The sequence below is a fragment of the Primulina eburnea genome, chromosome 15, assembly GCF_022965805.1.
Source record: "Primulina eburnea isolate SZY01 chromosome 15, ASM2296580v1, whole genome shotgun sequence".
Classification (NCBI taxonomy): Eukaryota; Viridiplantae; Streptophyta; class Magnoliopsida; order Lamiales; family Gesneriaceae; genus Primulina; species Primulina eburnea.
Window position 1 is genome coordinate 32,470,033 of NC_133115.1, and position 25,105 is coordinate 32,495,137.

The 25,105-nt window shown below is 34.6% G+C and overlaps 4 protein-coding genes across 9 annotated transcripts; all 4 read right to left on the reverse strand.

Annotated features, from left to right (window-relative positions):
- Positions 1–20: 20 nt before the first annotated feature.
- Positions 21–2,054, reverse strand: LOC140815021 (uncharacterized). 4 transcript variants are annotated; one of them, XM_073174118.1, is made up of 3 exons: positions 1,897–2,052; positions 616–700; positions 21–395 (listed from the first exon to the last, which is right to left on the reverse strand). In XM_073174118.1, exon 3 carries the CDS (start codon positions 348–350, stop codon positions 144–146), a length of 207 nt encoding a protein of 68 aa, XP_073030219.1. In that variant the 5' UTR covers positions 351–395; positions 616–700; positions 1,897–2,052; the 3' UTR covers positions 21–143. The 4 variants fall into 4 exon arrangements, with proteins under 4 accessions (XP_073030219.1, XP_073030220.1, XP_073030218.1 ...); XM_073174119.1 differs by lacking the exon at positions 1,897–2,052 and adding an exon at positions 1,851–1,871; XM_073174117.1 differs by lacking the exon at positions 616–700 and having other exon boundaries at positions 1,897–2,054.
- Positions 2,055–2,697: 643 nt separating this feature from the next.
- LOC140813832 (cysteine synthase, chloroplastic/chromoplastic-like) lies at positions 2,698–6,616 on the reverse strand. 2 transcript variants are annotated; one of them, XM_073172585.1, is made up of 10 exons: positions 6,309–6,616; positions 5,929–6,038; positions 5,723–5,780; positions 5,248–5,511; positions 4,958–5,095; positions 4,817–4,868; positions 4,655–4,704; positions 4,232–4,291; positions 3,417–3,497; positions 2,698–3,105 (listed from the first exon to the last, which is right to left on the reverse strand). In XM_073172585.1, exons 1-10 carry the CDS (start codon positions 6,549–6,551, stop codon positions 3,013–3,015), a joined length of 1,149 nt encoding a protein of 382 aa, XP_073028686.1. In that variant the 5' UTR covers positions 6,552–6,616; the 3' UTR covers positions 2,698–3,012. The 2 variants fall into 2 exon arrangements, with proteins under 2 accessions (XP_073028686.1, XP_073028685.1); XM_073172584.1 differs by having other exon boundaries at positions 4,655–4,734; positions 6,309–6,615.
- A 1,225-nt stretch (positions 6,617–7,841) lies between these two features.
- LOC140814241 (uncharacterized) lies at positions 7,842–10,385 on the reverse strand. Its single transcript, XM_073173159.1, has 2 exons — positions 10,319–10,385; positions 7,842–9,163 (listed from the first exon to the last, which is right to left on the reverse strand). Exon 2 carries the CDS (start codon positions 9,154–9,156, stop codon positions 8,131–8,133), a length of 1,026 nt encoding a protein of 341 aa, XP_073029260.1. The 5' UTR covers positions 9,157–9,163; positions 10,319–10,385; the 3' UTR covers positions 7,842–8,130.
- A 510-nt stretch (positions 10,386–10,895) lies between these two features.
- Positions 10,896–24,788, reverse strand: LOC140815729 (BAG-associated GRAM protein 1). 2 transcript variants are annotated; one of them, XM_073174785.1, is made up of 18 exons: positions 24,327–24,788; positions 22,544–22,594; positions 22,332–22,429; positions 19,640–19,715; positions 18,531–18,659; positions 18,392–18,438; positions 17,560–17,677; positions 17,295–17,411; positions 16,233–16,262; positions 16,043–16,142; positions 15,315–15,421; positions 13,952–14,095; positions 13,761–13,865; positions 12,513–12,659; positions 12,349–12,402; positions 12,077–12,140; positions 11,478–11,539; positions 10,896–11,339 (listed from the first exon to the last, which is right to left on the reverse strand). In XM_073174785.1, the coding sequence occupies exons 1-18, from the start codon at positions 24,528–24,530 to the stop codon at positions 11,220–11,222; spliced, it is 1,773 nt and encodes a 590-aa protein (XP_073030886.1). In that variant the 5' UTR covers positions 24,531–24,788; the 3' UTR covers positions 10,896–11,219. The 2 variants fall into 2 exon arrangements, with proteins under 2 accessions (XP_073030886.1, XP_073030887.1); XM_073174786.1 differs by having other exon boundaries at positions 22,544–22,613.
- Between the last annotated feature and the right edge of the window lie 317 nt (positions 24,789–25,105).

The window sequence follows — 25,105 nt, forward strand, 5'->3', positions numbered from 1 at the left end:
GCTCCAAAGTTCAATCTGTCAGTAAAATAACTGGTCTAAAATTGAAGTCTTGCAAAATATTCATCATACAGTACTTTTATTTAAACATGAAGACACTCAACTCAAGACTCACACAAACATTCCATTTACAAAGAATAAATCACTCAGGCCTTAGGTATTAAGGTTGCTTCGGTCTCATTTTTATGTTTCTGCTCTTCAAACTTGTCGATGGCTAGCTGAAGTTCATCAGTACCACCAACAGCCCGCATAGTATAGAAATACACCCCAAAGACAAAAGCTGATAGGCCACCAGCAACAAGCAGATTCTTTGTCTTCGGTGCAAGGGCATGGAATCCAGAAAGTCCAGTCATCTTTTTAATAAACAGCTAGAATCCTATAAACGTATGCCCCTGAGCCTGCAAGTTTAAGAAACGAGTCTGTTAGTAAACCAATAGAGTAAAAAATTGAAACGTTAGCATGAATTCAAAAACCAAATTTAAAATCACTAATACAGTAAAACTTGTTAAAAATGAGGTTAAGAGATGAACTATGACCAACTTATGGTGGCATGTCGTAAGAATAATTGGTGTAGTCTTGCGTCAACAATTTTTATATTTTGGGATGCTTCTTATTTACCTCACAGTATTTCAGATATCTTTCTCACCACACTGGATGTGGACGGATTAAAGGTAAGAATCCAAGAGAACAAACATGAATCACTCTGCAATTATCTCCATTTGCATAAAATAATATTAGAAAAGGTAAGAGAATGGGTCAAGGAAAGAGTTAATTTGCCATAAAGCAAATATTTATCTTTGGACAAAAATGTTGTATCTTAAATAAATAGAGCCTAAATGGTTATATCATTTAAGTCGGTGGAGATTTCATATATTCGAAAAGGGGGGAATTGAATTGTTCAAAAAAAAATTTAATTTTCTATTCTTGAGATGGAGCTACCTCTGAGTCTGCTTTAACTCACGTCACTCGCCTCCATTACGCAAGGAAAACACACTATACATCCCCCTTATGCCTTTCAACAGCCACAAGTTTTGTGACCTATCTATGACATAGTCTTGCCCTAATCACTGCTTGTCTTTTTAGCCGCATATCCCCCTACCTCATATTTATTAAAACTAGGATCAAATCAAAGCAAGACCAAGCCATTGAGATAGAGTGAGTTATAGCCGAGCAAGGTTATGGAGTGCTCTCTACAAGCATGAAGCATTAGCCATAGTATGCATGTTTTCAAGGCTCAATAATCCCCACCAAGTAAACACGTCTGAACTCCAAGGGCAGTATATCCAAGATGATAGACAAGACAATGGTTATTATTTCGCTTACTAGTAAACATTAGTTTCACCCTCTTTCTATACACAATCAGTATGATATCTTGTCAAATTTTCTTCTAACATTTAGATTTTATTGTATTAACTCTTAATGTAACTAACTCCCTTCGTTAAAATTTTCTAAAGATTTAGATATTACAGTAGACTCTACAACCATGGGACAAGAAATCCGTGGGTGATTTGGGCTCATCACAAGATTATGAGTCACTTTTCTGTAGTCTCCAGGCTATCTATCCTTTGCCCTCTCTTTTCTTCTTCTTCTTCTACTATATTACATGCTTCCATTAAAAAAGAAAAGAAAACCCAGGATCATGTTTAACAATAGCCAGTTTTATACATAAATCTACTCAAAAAACAACACATAAGATTTAAAATACTCCTACCTCAGTCCGCCCGAACAAATCTATAGAAACAAAATCTATTCTTTTGACAAGCAAATAGCAACCAAAATTCTCTCAAATTCATTTCTCAGCAAGAAATTTTATTCCAGCCATTAACCAAACAAAGAACCATGTAAAATAATACCTTTAAATTCCGGTCGACTAGAGATTAGAGAGATTGGAGAACGAACCTGATGTGAAACCCTAGCTTCGGCTTTCTCCTATGATTCACCACCACCAGATTCGTAAGCCGCTAATGGATATCGGGTTTGGGTTTCGTCCAAATAGTTTTCCGGGCGATAATTTCCGGGGATGGGTTATCAAATTCCGAGTTTAAAGAAATTTAAAAATAAATAAACAATTGAGAACGTCGTGAACTTCAATTACAGAACGGGAATTAGCATTCCCAACCTCATTTTTATCTAATGATAATACTTAAGCAATATTCAAATAAATTTAATAATAATATTTTAATTATAAATTTATTTGTTTCAAACTTATGTTGAGTTTTAAACGTGCTTGATATTAGTCTTGTGACAAAGCGGTTAATTTTTTTGACAAAAATTTGTGTGAGACGGTCGCATGAATCGTATTTTGTGAGACAGACTTCTTATTTAGGTCATCCATGTAAAGATATTAAATTTTATGCTAAGAATATTATTTTTTATTGTGAATATCGGTAGATTTGATCCGTCTCACAGATAAAAATTCGTGAGATTATCTCACAAAGACCTACTCATTTTTTTAAATTGTAAATATGTGAAATTTGTTTACAAGTCAGAGGATATTTTAAAAGTAATATTATTAAGATTTTGTTTTAGATGATTTTACATATTTATATGCACGAAATAAGTCGACACGATCTATACAATAACATTTTATTTTTGACACAAAAAACGTACAAAATTGATTTAAATATACATATCACAAATTTGATACATAAAACGATAGTTTTTGTGTATCAATAATAATTTTAAAAAACTTAGAATTAATTTATAGTTTTTGGAATGTGAATTGCATTTCTCGTTTTAGTATTCGGATAAATACAACTGATAACATGATGTAAATGAATAATCCAACATGTAATTTTCACAACTGGACGAACTAATAACACCTCCATTATGATAAAACGACCCCATGACAATTGAAAAACCATACATCAGAAAAACAAGCAAACGGAGAACTCAAAGATTGTGGTGACAAAAACTGGCCCTCCTCATACATGATTTGTGGAATCCCACAAAAAATCAGTGCGATACCAACGGTACGAATCCGAGGCTTATTCATGATCTGCAGAATGATTATGTTCAAGCTTCAGGTTGCATCTTCTCACACTCTTCCCGTATGGACTGGAACAGAACCGTCGACAGATATCTTTCCCCAAAGCTAGGGAACACAACCTGCAACAACATAGAGTCGTTACCTTTTAATCGAACAAGAGTTGGCGTATAGAACAAAACGAATTGTTTGTCATCAGAATTTTTAAAAATATAGAAGGTGCTGAAATATCTCCCCTCTACCGTGCAAGGAAAACAAGTACACCATAAACAATTAGAACTCAACATACAAATTGAATGTTATACTTGACCTTTTACCTTCAGCTATTAAACTTATCACTGCAGGCCAAATGAGCGATGTGAAATTTTTATACACCAATTTCGAATCAAATAGATAGCAACAGCAGAAGAGCAGGCTTGCCAAATCAACATACCGCTATGAGCTTGCCAGCATTTTCAGGCCTCTTCCCAACCTTGATAGCAGCAGCTGCTGCCGCTCCAGAGGATATTCCCACCTGGTAAAAATTAATGATTAATTGAGATCCATAATCCATAGCATTCCTGCTGACATAATAAAAAACTTGAAAAATAATGCCCTTCAGCAAATTCCACATACATCATAATCATGTTTAGTATCATGTATCCCACTGTGAATGATTTGATTGATTGACTTCGCAGGTGTATTTACAACCCAAGCACATAATCACATGATCTAATCAGCACTCTACCTTCAAGTTTTGTCAAAATAAAAGCAACTAAATCATTCGAAACTCGAAAGACTGTTGTGCACTTGGGTGGTTCTTTTAAAGCATAAAAAAATGCATATTTTATCACCATGTCGTGGATAACACATAACTCCTGCCTTGAATTCATTAAATCAATAATTTCCGATCTCATATTTATGTCAGAACATCTTTGGAGCAACCATGTGCAAACTTATACAAATACGAACAGCATATCATCTCATCATAACCATCATAGGTTAAAATAACTATTTACCCATACTCTGTCCTAATTTGACACTAAGCATGCTACAGAAAGATATTAAGTCATATTATTTCAAGACACCGCTACCAAAATGATATAGCAGGCCCTCATTCTGCAGCACCTATATCTTAAATATATCAGTGTTAGATAAGGCCCATGCCTGACACGTGAAAATACAAATTAATGTTTGAAAAATTATCTCTACTCCTGTAATATTTATTATCTAACAATACTACCTTGCCAGATAACATGAAGCACTTACCAGTAACCCCTCTTGAAGAGCTAATTGCTTCGCAGTTTCAACTGCTTCATCACTTGATATCTGGCGATGGAACAAGAAAAAGCCACTCAGAACAAAATGGCTAAAGTCAAAGTCAAAACGTTCGTGAAAAAGGAGACATATAAAAACATGTTGGACAACCAAATAATGCAGGCGTAACACCGGACAAAAGTGTAAAGAGGTGAATTAAACTAGTTCCCTTCAATTGATATGTTAGGATTGTGAAGTTTAAATAAGAAGGCATTCTAATTTTCAAGTGTCAGCTTAAGTTCTAATCAAGGGTTGATATTCTACTACATACACATCTTGGTATTCAAAACAGTAACAATTTCACAAAGGATGATCAGAATTGGGGATAGTTTTATAAAAAAGCATTAAAGAATGCTAAGGAGGTAAGAAACAGACCTCAATAACTTCATCCATCACATCTTGATCTAAATTCTTCGGAATAAAACCTGCTCCAATTCCTTGAATTTTGTGAGGGCCTGCAGTTGCAAATTGCAGCTACTAGAAATATACAAAATTTACACTTAGCTATCAACATTGAAATGCTGACTGTCCGCTTACCAGGTTTACCACCAGATAATATATTGCTTTCTGTGGGCTCCACACCAATAACCTAATGGACAGGAGCAACTATTGTTATAATAAACAAGAGAGACAAAAGAAATTATTTATATACAATTCATCTAAAAAACCACATAATACCTTGATATTAAGATTATGTTTTTTAAGATAACGACCGACCCCCGAAATTGTCCCACCAGTGCCAATCCCCGCAACAAATATGTCCACCTTGCCTTTTGTATCTTCCCATATCTCTGGGCCAGTTGTTTCATAGTGTATCTAATATTAAATGAAGGGAAGAAAGACATGATTTAAACAATGACTTCAATTTCACCCCAACTCATAAAATCATGCAATTGTGCAGCAGAAAAGAACCCCTTTCTAAACTCGGATTTAAAATAATAGTGCATCAACATACACAAGGAAAAAACCTTTGGATTAGCAGGGTTGTCAAATTGTTGAAGCATATACGAATTTGGGGTACTTTTCAATATTTCTTCAGCTTTCTGAACAGAACCCTTCATGCCTTTGGCTGCATCGGTTAGAACAAGTTCAGCTCCGAATGCTTTCAAAAGAACTCTTCTCTCAAGACTCATGGACGCAGGCATCGTCAATATGAGCTTGTATCCTCTTGAGGCAGCTATAAATGCAAGGCCGATTCCGGTGTTCCCACTAGTAGGTTCAACCAAAATACTCTAGCACCGAAATTTCAGAATGTATCTGTCAGTATCATAAATGCTATGCAAAGAAGACAACAAGACACAATCTCACAAACATCAGGATGGACATAATACTAACACAGTCCATGGGCTCAAATCTCATAAATCAAAGCAAAGACGAAGACTCGTGAACACAATTCTTTGAAAATATTTGACCAGATACAGAAATTATGACCAATTATCTTACCTTCCCTGGGGTTATAAGCCCCTTTTCCTCGGCGTCAGTTATCATACTATATCCTATCCTGAAAGCAATATTCAAATATAAATAAACTGAACATAACAAAAACTTGAGAGAGTAAAACTCAAAAAGTTTCTTATTCTGATAAACGTAGAAAAATTCAGACAAAACGCAAACACCAATTTCGCAAACGAAAACCAGAGTACACCAACCTATCCTTGACACTGCAGCATGGTTCCATTATCTCAAGCTTCGCAGCTATGTTCGCAACACAACCTTTAACAACATTATTCAAGTACACCATCGGTGTCTTCCCAATAAGCTGTTATGAAGCATCAATTGCATAAGAGTGAACTAGAGTCCACCAAAAAAATATAGGAACTAAAGCTAGCCATCTTCATTTTTGCTAATAAACTACGCGATTTTTGTATACATCTATATATAAAAAAAATTGACTAGAAAAAAGACAATGTCAAATCCACAGCAAGAATGCTCCACTACCCATCAGTAAAATCACCCCAAAACACCAAATTATGATAATAATAACAACAAATAACAACAATAACGCTGCAATATCTAACAAAAGGCTCACCTGGGTTACATCTTCGGCGATATTGAGGCCTTCAATTTCGCTCTTAAGCTCCACGGACACCGCTTTACACAAAATTTTTCCTTTACCGAATTTACTTGTATTCCTTACACTAATACTGTTACAACCAGATAATCCTGTGGCAGCCGAACGGCTCTGCTCGGAGACGACGAACTTAGGATAGCAGCGTCCCGACTTGTTGACCGCGGAGAGAGAAGTCAACGGCTGGTTCAACAGAGACGCCATGGATTTCCCTTCTCCGAAGCTTGAACGAGAGACAGAAATGGAGTGGATATCTATATTTGTCCTTTGACAAAACGAAAAGAAGCCCACATCTTTATGAATGTCATGATAATTTTCACATAATTATTCAATCCCATCTAATTTAAAAAATAATAATATTTTTTTACGTTAAAAATATTGTTTTTTATTTTAAATATAAATCAATTTAACCATCTTAGAATAATATATATAAAATCGTCTCACGAGAAACTTACTCTTGTATCAGTATTATAAATGACGGTCGAGGCGGCCCTCTAGGCGGTAAGCGACCACGACCGCACCGCTTATGCATGAGGCGGGTGTTTTAACCTTTAGACGGCCCAAGCTATACGGCATTGAGGAGGTGGGTCGAGGCGGCGAGCAGGCAGGCTAGACGGGCGAGGCGGCGAGCAGGCTAGACGGGCGAGGTGGCGAGCAGGCGGACGAGACAGACAGCCAAGATTTTTAAGTTGTAGTCAACAATTTTAAAAACCTAGACAAAGTCAATTAATTTTAAATATTAAAACTATAGCACATCTCACTTTTTTATTTTATTTTCGTTTTCACTCTCAACTCTTAACTATCAAACACAACACACAATCTGTCCGTCGTCGCCCACCGACCGTCCGCCAGCAGTCAGAAACATAATTAAAAAATTTAAACTTAGTTTTTTGGTAAAAATAATTATATTACTTTGTTAGCATAATAGCATTAACATGATGATGAATCTTTATTAATTACATATTATCTAGATGATATTATATTTTGTGGTTAAACATTATTTAATTGCACATTTTATATAAAAATGATTATATTGCATGATTATCTATAAAAAAATTACTTCAAAAAATTCAACTGCGCAGGCGACTGAGGTGGTAGGCGGTCATCAACCGCCCCGCCACTGCCTCCCTATATTTACAACCTTGCTTATAATGCAAATATAAAGAAAAAACTTATGAAATATTCATGCCGACAAATTAATGTTTAAGCTCATATTTTATTTATATGAAATCATTAAAAAAATTGAAAAACTACATAGAAGATGGGAGCATAATAGGAGAACATGGGTATTGTTGGAGTAAGTTTGACGTTTAAAATGCGTTGCTGATATTATAGTAATGTCATTTTGTACGTTTTATCTAGAAATAAAATATGAAAAGTATTTAATTTCATTCATTAAAATAATCAAACTAGTTTTTCTAAGGTATTATTAAATAGAAAGCACATAAATATGTGGAAGGAATATCTAATAGGGTACATAAACTGAAGCACATCTCAACAAGTCAACCATCAAAAATCAACTTCAAAAGCTTAAAAGTTTTTGTAGCCGTCGCCTGTTCAAGATGAGAAACTACATTTAATTTGAATTCTGCTGATAATACTCGACGTTACAACAATTTATGACAATGCCGTCGAATGTAGATGTGCAAACACAAAAGATCCGGTAAATCACAGCGATCCCTGAAATCTCTTTACTATGTCAACATGAGTCCTCGGGTCCATAATTAAAAGCTACATATCATCGCCACTTCACAAACAAAATCATCAGAAACAACCAACTCACTTAAATTTCACCAAGATATATCTGCTTATCACTGCTGCAAGACCCAATAATAGGCTCACTGGGGTGGAAAACACACTCGTTAACTGATCCTGTATGACCTGGAAGTTTATATAATATGCGCCGTGAAGTAGTATCCCAGATGTGCACCATGCAGTCACTACTACCAGCGATGACTTTACTGCCATCTGGTGACCAACTACATCGCAACAAATTCTTCTCGAAATTGTGTTGATGCCCTTCCAATATTTTCACACAGCGATTTTGTGGGGCATAGGGACGCATATCCCATATTCGAAGACTGCAATCCATGCTATTGGTCAGAAGGTAGGATCCATCTGGACTCAACTGCATACCAGTAATCATATCCTGATGACCTTGAAGCTTCAGAACAGGATCAGTTCTCCGCAAATCCCATACCTTCACATCATTGTCGATGCCACCAGTATAAATCTTATCTGAAGCATCAGAGAAACTGACTGCTGTAATCTGGTATTTATCTGGAAAACTCTGTATAGAACCCCTTTGTCGCATATCCCAAAGTTTTGCAGTCCCATCATCAGATCCGCTGACAATTAGAGGTGGGCCTCTTCGAGCAGGACAACAAGCATTCACAACAGACAAGTGCCCTATCATTTTCTTGATCTGCTTTCCTGTTTCAACATCCCATGCTCTTAAACATTTATCTGGACTAGCAGATATTATCTGTGAACCATCAGTGGTCCACTGAACATCCAACACGGCATTTTTGTGACCTCTCAAGACCATGAAATTCTTGCAATCACCCTGCACATTCCACAGAAAAATATCCCTGTCATGTGAACCAGATGCAATGATAGTCCCCGCAGGATTAAATTTCATTGTGTAAATTGCACTTTGATGGCCTGACAGTAACATGATAGGTGCCTCCAAGCTTGAAGTACGTTGTTTGCCATTTGATCCAGGCACTGATGTCCCAAAGTTCCGAGTCACATTCGATAACTCTGTTGGCTTTGGACCGATCACAGAAAGTGCAGTTTCCACTTGCATTTTGATTCTGCTTTATTCGTAATACAATTAATGGATTATAATTTTGCTAGCAGCTTTAGATCCGCATGAATATACATAATGATAACTTTCAAGAAATAACATAATATCGAACCATTTTAACCCTTATTAAGATAGAATACAAAACCAATTCAAGTACAGTCAAATCAAAAGATCTGATCAGTAAGTGCACAAGGCAATGCATGTCACATCTTCAGAAAGGAAAATATTTCTGGAAACGATACAAGCAACTTTAATTATTTTCAACATCTTTCTTTAAAAGACAGTTTTACCCCATTTTCAAACTATCCTATACATAAGAATATTCTTTAAATTGACTTTCATCTGACATAGTGACATCTACAACAGAAAATGTCCTTTCCATAAATAAAACCAAATGTAAATAATATTTTCAATTCACTTCCTACTTGGAAGCAGAAAGGTGCTCCAATGATTTTCTCAAGGGGCTGGCCTAGGAAGTAAACTCACCCAAAATGCTAGAGACAAAAGACTTATTATCCTAATCCGTAGGAGAGGGAAATGTAGAGTATAAGTCCCACCATTCTTGGTCTGTAACGCAGAAGAGAGTGAACAGCATATACTACCACTGAAATGGTAGGAGAGTTGGTCGTGAAAATTTGGTTTCAATAATCTACTATCTTCCTTTTTTTGATAGGCTTTGCACATAAAAATTTCTAATTTAATTTGTTTTCTCCTAGCCAAATTTATTCACCAGCAAAGCACCTAGGAACGTCACAATGCACCAGCTTCTTGTTAAAATCGAATCTCACAGCACTTCAATGAACTGAACTCCAGGGAAACGATTTCATCCTCCATGACTCAAGCTTGGGAATTGCATCAAGTACACGGAAGAGAACAAATCAAACAAAAACAAAACTTCTTAAAAATCAGCCGAACAACAAAAGAACTAAGATTTTCTCGGCTAAGGTCCCAAACCACGGTATTTTACTAATAAATAAAACCTAAGAAATGTAGCAAATCAAACTGAAACAATTTCAAACATAAATATGAATATCGAGCATCGAAATTATCAAGACTGGTTCCATTATCATGCTGATGAAAGAAACTAGATATTCGGCCACAATTAAGCTCCGCAATCATGGAAATCGGATTTAGTATGAAGAGCGCGAAGAAAAACCCTTACCTGGGTTCTTCGAAGAACTTCCAAGAATTAGCTGGATGTGCGTCTGAACAAAAACCAAGCCATGGATCAAAGGCTTTGTTGGGCTTTGAAATTTGCGATGGGCTCTAATTGGGCTCCGCTTGTTCTAAAATCAAAGTATTCGTCTAATTATCGACATAATTTTCCATAAAATTTCAAATTATTTTATAAATTTGAGAGGATGTTTTATTTTATTATTTATTTATTATTATTTTTTATTTCAATTAGAAAATGATATTTTAAAAAATTATATCTTATCAATAAAGTAAAACTTATTAATTATTTAATTATTCATTATATAATAACACTTACAATATTGTTTTTATAACATTGATTTATATTATATATTGGTATTTTTTTTTCAATTTTCTAAACTATGGAACGGAGAGGGCTTGAACTCGAACCACTTACAGGGGCAAAAAAGGTGAGACTACTTGAGCCAAAGCCCGGTCTCTATTATATATTGGTATTTATGACTCAGAATAAGTAAATATTTGATTTATCATAAGATTTGACTTTCTTTCAATAATTTTGATATATTATTTTGCAGAAAGGGTGTAAAAATACACAACAGTTGCATACAACAAAAACTTAACCGGAGTTCAACTGGTATACAACGAACTCAAATAACAGTAACAAGACAAATATGTGTGCCAAGTACTAGAACTAAAATTTCAAATACAAGGCTCAGAGGTTTGCACCGCTTATACTCGGTCGAAGAGATAGGGTGTAAACACGTCTGAATGGGAATACAAATGGTTGTGTAAATTACACTCAGTTCCTGCTGATTGATGAACTCCCAACAGGATGAACGCCAGAAGGAAAAGTATACGCGACTTGTATCCCATGTGTGTAAAGGATTTTGTATGTGATTTGTAAACATTCAAATGGTTTCTTGGCTGACAGCAGAAGACGAGGAAATATTTTGTATCTCAGGGACAGAGGTCTTCAACTTCATGTATGAACGAGCTACTTCTAGCATTACATCCACCTCTTTCTTATACTGCAATGTAAATGATTATGTTTAGACTATTGTCATCCTTCATTCTGGGTTTTGTTCACCAACATTGAAATTTTCAAAAGAAAAAAGAGAAGAATGGTAGAACATGACTATCGATAAATTACAAGTCAAAACATATACCTCATTAATAGCACCTGCTTTTATCTTGGATTGCATTATACACCATTTTTTGAAATGTGCACCTGTGAGGATGGTAAAACAGTGAATGCACATCACTCATTCAAATTTAAAATGTTCGTCTAAATTTAAAAGGTTTTAACTGCTCATCATTAGCAACCAAGCACTATAAAATTCTTGAAGATTTCATTCACAGATTCTGATGAAGATGACATCAGATCCTCAAAAACTCTTATACTAACTCTAAAGAAATAAAAAATGAAATGACAAAAAAATATCAACAAAAATAAATTTTTTAAAAAAAATAAAAACAAAAAAGAGCGAGATATTGAATCAAAAGATGGCCACAACAAGGATTGACAAAAATGTGTATCTCAAATTAAACCTTAAATTGCAGTGTCCTGAGGACTTTCAGATAACAAATATGCTCCACAAATTTCAGCCAATAAATAATAAAATGGAGTGTCCAGATGCATTTCATTTTCAAGGAGACAAGGTGAGCAAAGAGAAAGAGACTGCATAAGAAAGAACATGATGTGAAACACACACTAACAAGCTCAAACAAACCACCAAGCAGAGGACTAAGAAACTGCAAAACTCACCAACTTTAATATCCAAGGTGCATGAAGACTCGGAGTTCGTCTCTAACGACCATCTACAGTGGACCTGGTTCACACAAGGCATCTTGGTAATAAAGAAGAGAACATAGAATAGACAAGGGAGACAAACTTCAGATAATTGACAGTGGATTACATCAGCCAATCCTTGTACAATTAACCATCCAATATGTAAATTATTCTGGATACTCTAAAAAAATTATTAAGATCAGAAGAATAAGAATAGGAAACTGATGCTTAATAGTATATTAGCATACCTCAAAATATGATCCAAATGGAACATCATGGGCCTGTTGTACAGTCTCAAACACCTATGTAGTAAACAAATTCACGCATATATATTAACGTATTAATTCCACAAGAGCAGATAAAACTCATGAGATAGTTGCATGATTGATAAGGTAGAAAAGTCAAGTTCTACCAGATTTTTCTTATCTGCTGACAAGACAGCATGCTGCCACTCGGTCATTGCTGTATCTGGAGGGCACATCGGGCTATTACACAAGGTTCTGAATGTAATTTCTCTGACTTGACCATCATATTCATCGGCAGCATGCCACTGACCCATCTGAAGTAAGCATAACAAGAAACTTGAGATGATTAACACCATAAAATCCAAATCAAAATAAGTAAATCATATTTTTGGAGCTCATTTTCTTCGAACACAGTTTATATCACCACCTGAAGAATGACACCGCAGATCGTTTGACATTCGAGATAGATTTCATGGGATGTCTAGCACAACTATCTATTAAGGAAACATAATTACTGGAACCTAATTCAAGATGTCTTGGTCATAAGAACCTGTGTAGCACCCACGGACATTTCCCGAGCATGTATTTTAAATATACGCAGTGGAAGACTTACAGAAATTTTTTCAATATTTTCACGAGGATATGGTCCACAGTTGAGTGATAATAATGTAGAAAAATATTTTATGCACCAGTGAATCATGGCCCTAATTGGGATATCACTGCTTGCAAACTCATGTACCTCATAGCAAGAAGAGCATGTGAGGCTCTCTTCAAGCGCAACCATGTTCATAAAACATTTACCTACCCTGATTTACTATATACACCAAAATGTTGCTATTAATAATATATACTAGTCAGTATTCTAACCCTCACTAGTCCTTGAAAGATTTAATCATATGTTTTTATTTATTGTAATTTACAAAATCAAGAACTCGAGAATCGGGACACGGAAGGAACAAGCATGTAGGCTGCAAGATGATGAAATTATATTTTCCTATTTTTATATTTTAGACTAGACATGACATCGATTTGTACAAGTGACATTTTATTTTGTTTTATCTAAGCAATAAATTAATTATTTGTAATAGTGAATCTGTGTATGGCTTGAAGTACTTCTCTGTGTATGGCTTGAAGTACTTCCGAAAAAGACCAAAATCCTTGTACAAAATAGTCGTAGAAAATGTGACACCAAACGAGGGATAAGCCAGTAATCTCCGAACTGGGAGCCACAAAATCCTTGCGCCCTTGATTATAAGTATTTAGATGTCCATATCAGTAAAAACTGAAGCTAGAACAATTGAATTAACATTGAAACCTTCGTAAATATGAATTAGATTTAAACTCATTTTGACCAGAAGAATCAACGATCTGATATGAAGTAGATGAATAACTTTCAACAAATATTTGTTACTTACAACGAGATTAGAATCCTTTCGGACAGATCGGTATTCATGTATGAAAGTCGAACCATCATCTAGCAGAAACTTGAAAAATTGCTCAGCTGTGCAGGGAAAAACTTCCTGGAGAACAATACACTTATCAAAGCAATACATATAAATATGTTGCTTGAACTTAATATCAAATATAAAAGGATAGGTATACAGACATTGAATATTCCAGAAAGACATTCCTCTTTGATGAATGGTTGAAACTTTTCGGTCTTGGCCATGCTTTCCTCAGAGACTTTAGAATGCCTTCTGCTGCCTCTGAGAGAACTGCTATGAGCACGCAATGCTGATTGTTCCTTTTCCTGTATACATACACATAAATATGTGAAGGAGCTCTATGCAATTCAAGCATGTGAGAGAGATCTGTAATACGAGGACACAAAAAGAAAATCTAATTTTAATAGCAATCGGACTGATACTAATATTCTTCAAATATGGCTGAGTAGCAACCACCCCATGATCACGGTAATTTCATTAATTGTCAAGTTTCTTTCATTGTCACTACTCACCAATGGAGCATGACAATCGAAGAATCTATGCTTCCAATTCTCATTCATGATGTGTGCCGCCTTATTATCAAAGTACCACTTCAAAATCGCAGTTCTCAAGAAAAATGTGTGGAGAATTCATTATGGATTCATACCCAGCCAACATAAATATATCATTCAATTAAAACGATAAAAAAGCCATGATCTAGTCCTACTGCTTTTTAAAAGTATTGAAGTTTAAAGCGCAGAAAAGTATGTGTAGTAACCTTGTCCCACATGGGTTAGAAAAAGAAGTTCAAAATGGTTTATAATCAGAAACAATTCACTCATGTGGCAGCACTGATTAATCATTTTCATAAAACGGGAATGAATACGAAGTAGTTGGACGAGCCTGAGTCCGGAGCACGACAGAATGGTATCGAAGTCGATCACTAATAACACCGGGAAATAATTGTATAAAATGTTACGTTAGTGAGAGCCACATCTTGAATCTACGGGGCAAAATGCAACATCCATAGGAAACTACCACTTGAATCTACAACTACCTTTCGACGTTGGTGGAACAAAAGGTCAATCCGCGATGAAAATGCCGTGTTGTGAAAGAGATGATTATAGTATCCCTTGTCCCACGTAGGTTAGAAAAAAAAGTTTAAAAGAGTTTACAATGAGGCACTCTTATGACAACTTGGACTAACCAATTTAGAAATACGAGTACGGACACGAAGTTATTGTTACAGGGGTCCATTATGCAATTGTATTTATGACAATATGTGCATCTGATCAGTGGCTAAACCATTTAAAATCAAACCCATTCATAAAACGACATAAAAAGACTCGTGATATTCAAATCTACTCTTCATTTACCTCTAAATGGAAAATAAGGTTACCATATGCAAAATATCAACTTTGACTCTAAGATGAAAGGCAGCTAAGTTCTCATTTGCTGAAATGTTAAAAAATAATGGGTAGCACTTCTAAAATAACCACCCAAGGGTGTGTGCAAGCATGAAGATCGAAAAGCCAAGAATCAAACCTTTTTCTCAGCTTCCAACATTTCATGATAGTTCTTCACTGCACGTTGTATAGCTCTCAGCGCATGATTTCTATTCCAGAAAGAAGCAAACATATATCTTACCCTACCTGAAAGAAACACAATTAGTATCTTATACGCACACAGACATGAATTCACACTTTTGCATAATAATACACATTCAGCAAGACCAAATTTAGACTGCTTTATACTTAAACTAACTTCGGTAAGAGTTGGCATTAAGTACCAATAAGATTCGACATGAGTGTGCGCTTTTATATAAGAATATATAAGTTTAATGAGACCAAATCAAACACTTTTGTGCTTATAGTAGCATTAATATTAGTTTTCCTTCCACAGGATGAAATGATAAGATGTGAACCGCATCTAGTTTTCACTTTTCAACTACTCTTTCTTTACACCTCAAGTTTACACATTGCATACTATGTTACCAATCAAAAAAAGATTAAAAAGAGAACAAGTTTCCCCCACAACGCACAGAGTAAAAGTGAAATTAAGCAGCACCAAGAAGGTATATCCATCTTAGACTTGTGTATGATAATTTTCCAAGATCGAAGCACCAAATTCTAAAGAGACTTAAAAAAAATTCCCTTTTGATATGTCACCTGATAATGAGGTTTACAGGCAATATGCAAATCTCGGTTAAACATGGGATACATCAAGATTAACTCAAGAAGACCAGCAGAAGCCAAAAAGGAAGAGTTACCAACCATCCGGACTTCCTAGAGGAGGCACACCATGTCCCCCAGCACCAGTTTGAAGAATTATTGTAACAGCAGGATTGATCAATGCATGCTGGCTCCTCTTTATCTGAGACGGAAAACCAACAAACAATTTCATCATTTCACACTTCCAGTCAAAGCTTATGAGCATGCAGAAAATGATAGTGAATTTTTGTACCTCGTCTATGTCTCCAAAAGGTATAATTACCTGTAAACATGGAGATGGACTCATACTTCAGGTAGAAACCAAAAATGCACTGACAGCCAAGACTGAAAATTATTTGACTAACAGTTTCCATTCATATAATTCAATAGTTTGTATATAGTATTATGAGGAAAATAATGAAGAATTGGACTGGCTCAAATATGTGAAAAGATGAATAAGCATTCCATATCGAACAGTTAAGTGGAGATGATATTTGCAGAACACAGATGACAAAAACAAGTATATTCCTTGCATGGATTGCTTGAGAAGTATTTGATGTAATCTACTATTGAATAAAGGAATATAAAGCAGTTTCCAGATGTATTAAAACAGAAAATACCTAGAGTGAGCATGCAGAATAGACCATGCTACTAATTCTTATGTAGTTTATTTTATTTTTATGATTTGCGTATATTTTCTTCGATATTAACATGATTCTTTGAACTATAAGATACATTTAAAATATTACATGCTGGAGGCATATCAAATATGCCTCTCTCATAGGTTTCCATCTTGTGTGTTTGACTTCACACACTTGTTTTTTGTATCCACCACGCAGAGCGCTATCGCAGCCAAAATGTACTTGAATCTCGTCTGATGAAACGGTGAAAAGAATACCGTGCCCAAAAAATGAAAAAACAAAAGGGAAAATATTTTTCCTTTTGAGAATTGGTCATGAAAATTTCATGAATAATTACGTTATATTTGCAACAGAAAAGAACTTGAGGCTCGGCTAGTAAAAGAAATTTATCTCTCAATGGAAGGTGAAACAATTGGTTTTTACCTCAAGACTATTTCCAATATCTCTGGGCTTGGTCACATGTTAGACTCCAAACACAAATTGCAATAAAACGCTCCAGAGGCTTATTACTTTTCGATATAAACCAAGTTATTTGTGCATCAAGTAAATATATGTCATATATAAAAGGGAGAGCATCAAATCTTGAACCAACAAGAACTAATGAAGTTTTTAAATTGGAAGTTTCAGGGAGGTGCCTCACAAAGAACTGCTTGAAAGATTCCAAAGAAACTGACCTTCATTTGCTTTGAGAAAACATTAGAATGGAAGCAGATGTGCCATGTTGATACATACATTCTACCATGGTACAAAAATGATCTTTCAAGTGCACATGAATAGCTATGTTCAACAACCTGAGAAACAAAATGATTAATATCAGCAACTGAATTTACCAACAGTCGCCAAAATAATAGATACTTTAAACAGACAAACACAAGACCAAACTCATTCTAAAGAGAGTTTGGAACTAAGAATGGCCCAGATGAAAGTAGAGAACTATGCCTCATCTGGAAGAAGATTAAATATTGTTTGCAATGGCCCAGGTTTCTGATGAACAACAGTAGGTCTTTGTTTATCTAAAGTTCTTCTTCGATTAACAGCACCAGCATAGCCATTTAACCTGAAAGAACATTAAACTAGTTAAGATAATTTACTGGAAAGGCATTACCGTCGCCATAAAGAAATGAATTCCAAATGGGCAGATTATCCTTTATATATGAACAATTAAAAAATTGATTCTGCTTGTGCCAAGTCAAAACATAATAATCAGGAAGTAAAGATATGTATATTAAAAGGAAAGATATTGTAATGTGTGTGCATAACTGTTTGAGAACATACAATTGTTCTTCAAATTTTATTCATCTATGTGAGCTTAGCAAGAAATTTTAAAGAATGTTACTAAAATTTCAAATTAAATGAGCAAGATTGATGAACTCCCAGATCCCAGCAAAATTACACGACAATGTCTTCTATGTTTAAGTAAAATAGGTAGATTTAAGGCCATATAATAATTCACAAAGGTCTCACAACAAGAAATAAAAATTGCTCATGCTATGTTAGTGAGCATTTCTAGACAAAATAGCAGGTCTAACCCAATATTAAGTGCAAATATTAATGAACTTTTAACTTTCTCCAAGTTACCAGAAACAACTTCATCAGAAAAGCAACCCGAACAACTATTCAATCTCACGTATTTTACCCAAAGAGTCATTACCCAAGAATGTTGGACATTTTACATTCTTACAAAGTAATGAACACAAATTTTACTAACAAAAGAGACGGTCACTTTTAACGAGAAGTCCCAAAGGGGGAGCATAAGTTATACAAAAGCAACCTGGAAGAGTTCATTTGGAGTTTGAGTGTTTTAATATGAAGACAGACCTGACAAGCCAAAAACAAAATGAGTTTTAAACCAATCGCCAGAAAAAAGGACAAAATCTATTGGCTGGCAGAGTTTGAAAAGGATAAGTTACCTGCCCTGACGGGCTGTCCAATGTATACCAAACAGCCCCAGTTTGACCTTCGTGTTCAACAGGAATATTCACTGAACCAAGAACTGCACTTTTCCAAATTATATCCCAATCATAAATGGTCACATTAATCTGCCAATAAAATTAGTAAAGAAAACAGAAAAAAAAAAAAAGAAGAAGAATTAGTCCAAGGAAAAAGGGACGAATAAAAGCAAGTGTTCGAATGTTAAAGACATGTTCATATTCTTAGAAAAAAGGGACATGTTCATCAGAGCAAATTCAATCACAAACAAAACTGCTTAAAAGATATCTTCAGTCATTTGGCAAGGGCTAACCATGTTCCACTACTTTCAGGAGTATTTCTTGGTGTCAACACAAGCTAGGGAATGAAATTTATAAATCTACAAATTTATTCTCTAGGTCATATGTTGATTTTCAATTGCCGATACCTGTACCAACATTCCGTAATATAGCAAGAGAGACATCGTAGTTAATTAAAAACAAAATGGTGTTAAATAATGGAAAGACATAGCACAAACAGGGCAAATATAGATGGAATTTATTTGTTGAACATGAGATTAGGATCTTAAGTTCCTCTGACTGAAGCCTTCAAAATTCCAGACACTGTAAAAAGGTTTTAAGTATTTGGAAAAAAAAGTAATGGACAAAGTTGCTGGAAGTACAATCATGTTTTTTGAGTGTAATGGAGTTCTTGAGCAATATGTGCAATTAAAATCCATGTAATCGGACTGCTTTTCATGGAGTTCAGAATAGATTTGTAAAACAAGGCTGAAGATTAATTGACTTTACCATAAACCAATATATTACAGAAATATGAAATACACTGAACTATAATCTAGTATCATTCGATAATTTGACAAGGAGAGGAAAAAGTTGGTCATAAATAAAACCTTCTCTATTTTTTATAAAAAGACAAACCAATATGAAACAATAAAATTTTAGTTAATAAAATCATAAAGCAGAAAATTAATACATCTTAACGACTAAAATTCATAATAAATGAATTAAAGCCCAATAACAGATGGATCCAAATAATGAAATGTTTCATTTTTTTCCCTGTTTCCCACAATTTTCCATGTAAAGTTAACTACCTCCACAGGAAGCTCATCGATGGAGAAATTGAACTCCTCTCCCCACATGGGATTTCTAGAGCCAGGTACCATTGAACTACAAGAACAAATAAATCATTAACTATTTAAAATTCCTGCACGAGATGCCATAAAGGTAATGCAGAAATCATGTTAGAATAGTACAAATTATTAAAACCAATTGTATCAAATCCCTATGCCACTCTCTGACCTCTACTTCAGGCTACACTGTGATAAAAAAACCAAAGCCTGAAATGAAGTTGAAAACAAAATCTCACCATTGTCAAAATTAAAAAGAAAATGAATAATTCCAATGCACAGAATATCTTTATAGAGGTATCTACACCCAACGGTATTAGTATCTCTGGGTCCCTTGGCCCAAATGGCATACAAAAAATATATCCATGTGTTGAATATGTTCTTATAGGCATAATTTGGTACACATGATAGGATAAACATATGATATATAATATGAAGATAAGTTAATGATAAATAAGATGTAGGATATTATATTTAATGTTTGATATGATTTTAATAAGAGTGATTAAATTTATATATTAGATTGTAATGACAAAATTAACTTTATCATAAAAAATTTTATAATTTCAAATTTGTTGCTTGAGTTCATATTTCTTATCTATTCATGCGCCGACAGTGCTTGCATGATTTATTTTTTTTCCCCTAATTTTATATATTATATAATATGATAATTGAGCCCTTAATTTTGTGAGTCAAGTCACATATAAATATTTAAGGTTAATCGAGTGATACTAATAATTTTATTAAGGTTTATACAATTCACTTATATAATTATCTCGAGTTCATTTATATATTATCATATTATATAATATATAAAAATAAATAAAAAAAATTATTTGATTTTAATTTCTACCTACAAGTAAAATGAGAGAACAATAAGGTTTAAGATTTTTATATATTGAGGGCAATTAAGTCAATTGTGGTGTTTTTATCATTAGATTAAAATTATCATGTCTCCTAAAAAAAATATTTTATCCTTATATAAAATTATTTATCACGGATTATCACGGGCTTTCTAAAAAAGTCTTAAACGTGGGATAAGAGAGGATTATTTATCAATCTCTCTTATCCCATGTACCAAACTATACCATTCAGTGAGTACTCAAGTTTTAGACACAGTAACATCTTAGCCATATTGGCTCTCAGGTACAATCCATACTCAAAACATGTTCATCCGAGTCCGACATCCAAAATTCATTGGTTTTTTAGGAAGGACGTAAAAGTTTCCGTGCCAAATCTTATGGATGCAATTCCCTCTTCCATTGCTATGTTCAAAACTGAGTTAAATTCAATTTCATACAACATGGTCCAAGTCTATCTTTCTTCTCACAAGGTGCAATCAGTTTGTCAACAAGGACAGAAAATGAAAATTCAGTTGGTTGCATAGTCATTTAGGGAGCGATGCACACTAAAGCGCTAGGGTACTCTAGAGATGGAGGCGCAAATTACATATTTTTCACAAAGATAGGAAACATTATAAATAAACAATTCAATATAATATATGTTTCATATCAAAAAAAAAAAAATCATAGTATATTAAAATAAGCATCAAATATCTAAATCATCGAATTCCTCTTCACCGTCATCTTCCCAAACAATGATGAGTCATGTGTAGAACAAATTAGAGTAAAAGTTTGCATAGAAGATTACACTATCGTCTAAATCATCAAATTCATCTTCATCCTCCTCAACTAAATCTTCATCATAGGGGGAAGATTACATTAAAAGTTTGCAAAAAAACCTTATGAACTTTCTGATAAAAATTCTTGCATAAATGAGTGATAATAGGTTTTTTTTATCATTAAATAACCATGAGCTTTGCTAATTGGGTTTCAAAATTGGTTGAACTTGAGTTAATTTTTATTTACCTACAAAATATCAGTCAACTTCTTTAAAGTGCGCACTTCTGGGCCTCTCCAATGCCTCGCGCCTAGGTTGAGGCGCACGCTTTAAGCATGCTTGTTTCAAGTGTTGCACCTGGGTTACAATGGGTGCTCCTGGCTCGGCTCGTCACCTAGGCGCAGCCAGGTGCACGCTTTTAGTAACTATGGTCACTTGGTCGGGTCAAAACAAACTTGAAACAGGCAGCGTAGTTTTGGAGTGGTGGTTCAATGCTACAAAATGAGCTGAAAAGATGGGAATAAACTAAATTTTATGTGTTTGGTCTGAGCAAGAAACAACAAATCTAATGACACTTTATGAAGTTCTAATGAGCTTAAAATAATAATGAGCTTACTCATGGAAGATGTAAAGCGAACTTCCAAGAGAGGTAACATTACAATCACACGAACATAGTTAAAAAGGCAAATAGATGAAATTATAACACCAATAGTTTCAAAGATTAAGGATACTATAGAATTAAAAGCTTAGTAGGAGTAAAACTCACGACGTCCTAGATCCCATCCTTGGTAAAACTATATATGATGGAAAAAACTGAATAATTTTGGTTCCTGAAAACATAAAAATGCTTATGTATGTTGTCTCATCAAATTCTTTTATTGAGGATAAGTAAAAAACAATAAAAATATTCACCCACTCATTTATATAGCATCCAACATAATCAGAAACAAAAACAAAAATCATAAAAACGGCATCACAACAATGAATGGAGCAGGAAAATTTCATAAAAAAACTAAACATAGATAAATCAAATCACCTAAACCGCTTTTCAGCACCACAAGTTACAATTGCATAAGGATCTGAAGTGCCATTCAAATTAGCCCCCATAAGATTCTTCGCAGCTAACAGTTCCACCTGAAACAGAACTTGCTATCGTAACATAAGAAAGGTCGTAGACAGGTTGTTGAAACTTTCTGTTTAGTTTAAAACCAGTTCAAGATACCTGCTGCTGAAATGATTTTAAAGTACCTTAATTAAGTAAGCAGAATTAGTTTGAGGGTCTCCTTTAAACTGGCCTGTCTACAAAAGAAGCGTAGGACTGCATGTCATGCGAGGAAAATTACTCCAGAGAAAAAATAACAAAAACAATATCCAAGATTGCACAAAGAATAAAAACTTTATAATTGCATGCAATAATCATGACAGAAAATATCTACTCCCAAGCATCAAAACTTAGTGGAGAAGGCCAGCATTAGTACAAGCAATTCTCATGGGACCATTTGTGAATCAGTCAGAAATACAATTCCAGCCAGACAAACATTTCTTTTCTAACAAATAATAATTTTAAACATTTTTGAACTTATATAAGTCGAGTAATTTTAGCTGTCAACTCCATCATATCTTTCGCCTTCTCAAATTAATTATCTTTCAAAGACTGTCATCTTATTAAATTGTTACTTATGATATACTACAACAAGAAAAACATTATTTGATTGTATCCTCGAGTTGGTGTATGCCATGCAAAGTAGAAATTATTCCAGAGATCACATCTTTCTCTCTAGCAAGTTCACAACATCTTTACAGAGTAAAATCTTAAGGGAATTTAATTTACACTGGATGTTGCCAGAAAATCAAATTCATGGGTAACTGATTATATATTGAGAGAGAGAAATAATCCAAAAAATTATAGAGAACAGTGACACTAGCAATTACTTGGGAGGTGTGGAAAATAAAAAAACCATTAAGAAGCCAGTACTATTTGAAACTGCTTTTGTATCTCAACTTAGCGACAATAACATAAAATCATTGGTTACACTTTGGGCATGTCTGAACAAAAACGAGGAGTTCCTTAACAAATCCCAAGCAGAATCAGAAAGCAGAAAGGGATTAGAGGTCTTGTATCAGAAAAAAATTGAGGTTCAAAATGCAAAACTAGGCAATCCAACATTCTCAGCATGGTTTGCAACCTCGCTCAAAAAAATCCATCAATCCAAACACGGAAAATTCTTTTAAGGGTCCAGAATATACTTGATGATGCATATGAAACAGCCACATTTGAATTCTCAGAAAAGTGAAGTAATCCAGTGGTTAAGATATCATTCGTGTAAAATCAAAAACAATTAACAAAATACTCTCTCCATCTCAAATATACATACTTGTTTGTTTTATACAGACATGAGAAATGCTAAGTTTACAAATAAACTTCCTAAGGTATATTTAATTAATTCATTTAAAAAATAGTTGCATGTTTTGCAATTCTTAGTTATCAGAGGTGTATTGGTAAAAAACAAGAAAAAATGTTAATAAAAGTAAAAACTGGACTATATATAAAAACAATTAAAAATTCTAATATGCTTAGAAATAGGGCTGCATACTTGGGATAATCAAAAAAGGGAATTAAGTCTATGATTAGACTGGGGTGGTAAATGAACTTTTCCAAGATTAGCGAGTCATAATCTTTTGATATCATTGTAAGAACAACTGACGCTCCATTATCTCTAAAAGTTTACGGATTCAAATTTGAAGGATTATCAGATGAAAAAAGTTCAAGCACCCATGATTCACCAACACTTCAAATGGTGAAGATCTCTTGCATGATCCAGTGATCAATCGATAGCGAATCATGAACTAACAGAAAACGCACTGAGGAAAAACATCCTGATCATCCTTAATTACTGTATTGACATCCATATAATACAAGCAATATAAAGTGTCTAAAAAAAAGAGTAACCGAATATATTGATAGACAAATTGCTGGTACGTAAATGAGAGACACTGAATAAATCAAACTGGCCAGAGATTGAGGATAAACCTTTTCTTTATCAAGAATCACATCAGCACCGGCGGCACCCATGAAAGTCCTATCATCTCCGCCGCCGCCATCACAGCCCAGAGTGAAGTACCAGTAAGCCGCCACCACGAATGCCGCTGAAACCAACGTGACTTGCACCTCCCACCACGAGGGCAACAACAACTCCATAGACGGCCATAAAAACTCCATAGCCGCCATCATCATTTCTAACACGCACCCACGTCAAAGAAATTATCTGAAACTCGGACTGCAGAAAGGGCCAGAAAGTCAGCGCGATGAAGGTCGGGAAGAAAAACAAGGAACCCCGTGGTCTGAAAAGCAAACACGCAGTTCCACGCTAAGCGTGTGCGATCTGCGGGGACAGGTTGCGGGCGTATGTATCTGTATGTAAAATGTGAAGCCAAAAGGAAAGTGTCAAAAGGTGAAGGAGAAAATTCGGTAGAAATTTACACAAGCGCTATGTGTCGGTCTATGGGTCAATGGGCGGACTAGTCGAGGTTCTTTAAACGTGTGCGTGTATATATATATTCAAATTAGAATTTATATATTTCCTACAGTATTACGTGAAACCGTCTCGCGGATCATAATCTGTGAGACGGATCAATCATACTCATATTCACAATAAAAAATAATACTCTTAGCATAAAAACTAATATTTTTTCATGGGTGACCCAAATAAGAGATTCGTCTCACAAATACTACCCATGAGATCGTCTCACACAAATTTTTGCCTTTACTATATTAGTTTAGTTAAGATTTATGAATTCATAAACAGAGTC

Coding starts and splice junctions, on each gene's coding strand:
- LOC140815021 (XM_073174117.1), bottom strand. CDS start 350: ATGACTGGACTTTCTGGATTCCATGCCCTTGCACCGAAGACAAAGAAT.
- LOC140813832 (XM_073172584.1), bottom strand. CDS start 6,551: ATGGCGTCTCTGTTGAACCAGCCGTTGACTTCTCTCTCCGCGGTCAAC. Junction 5,512..5,722: donor GGCTTATAACCCCAGGGAAG/GTAAGATAATTG, acceptor TTTCGGTGCTAG/AGTATTTTGGTTGAACCTAC. Junction 3,106..3,416: donor ATGCTGGCAAGCTCATAGCG/GTATGTTGATTT, acceptor ATGTTGTTGCAG/GTTGTGTTCCCTAGCTTTGG.
- LOC140814241 (XM_073173159.1), bottom strand. CDS start 9,156: ATGCAAGTGGAAACTGCACTTTCTGTGATCGGTCCAAAGCCAACAGAG.
- LOC140815729 (XM_073174785.1), bottom strand. CDS start 24,530: ATGATGATGGCGGCTATGGAGTTTTTATGGCCGTCTATGGAGTTGTTG. Junction 17,678..18,391: donor CTCCAAATGAACTCTTCCAG/GTTGCTTTTGTA, acceptor ATGTTCTTTCAG/GTTAAATGGCTATGCTGGTG. Junction 14,096..15,314: donor TGTTGGAAGCTGAGAAAAAG/GTTTGATTCTTG, acceptor GTATGTATACAG/GAAAAGGAACAATCAGCATT.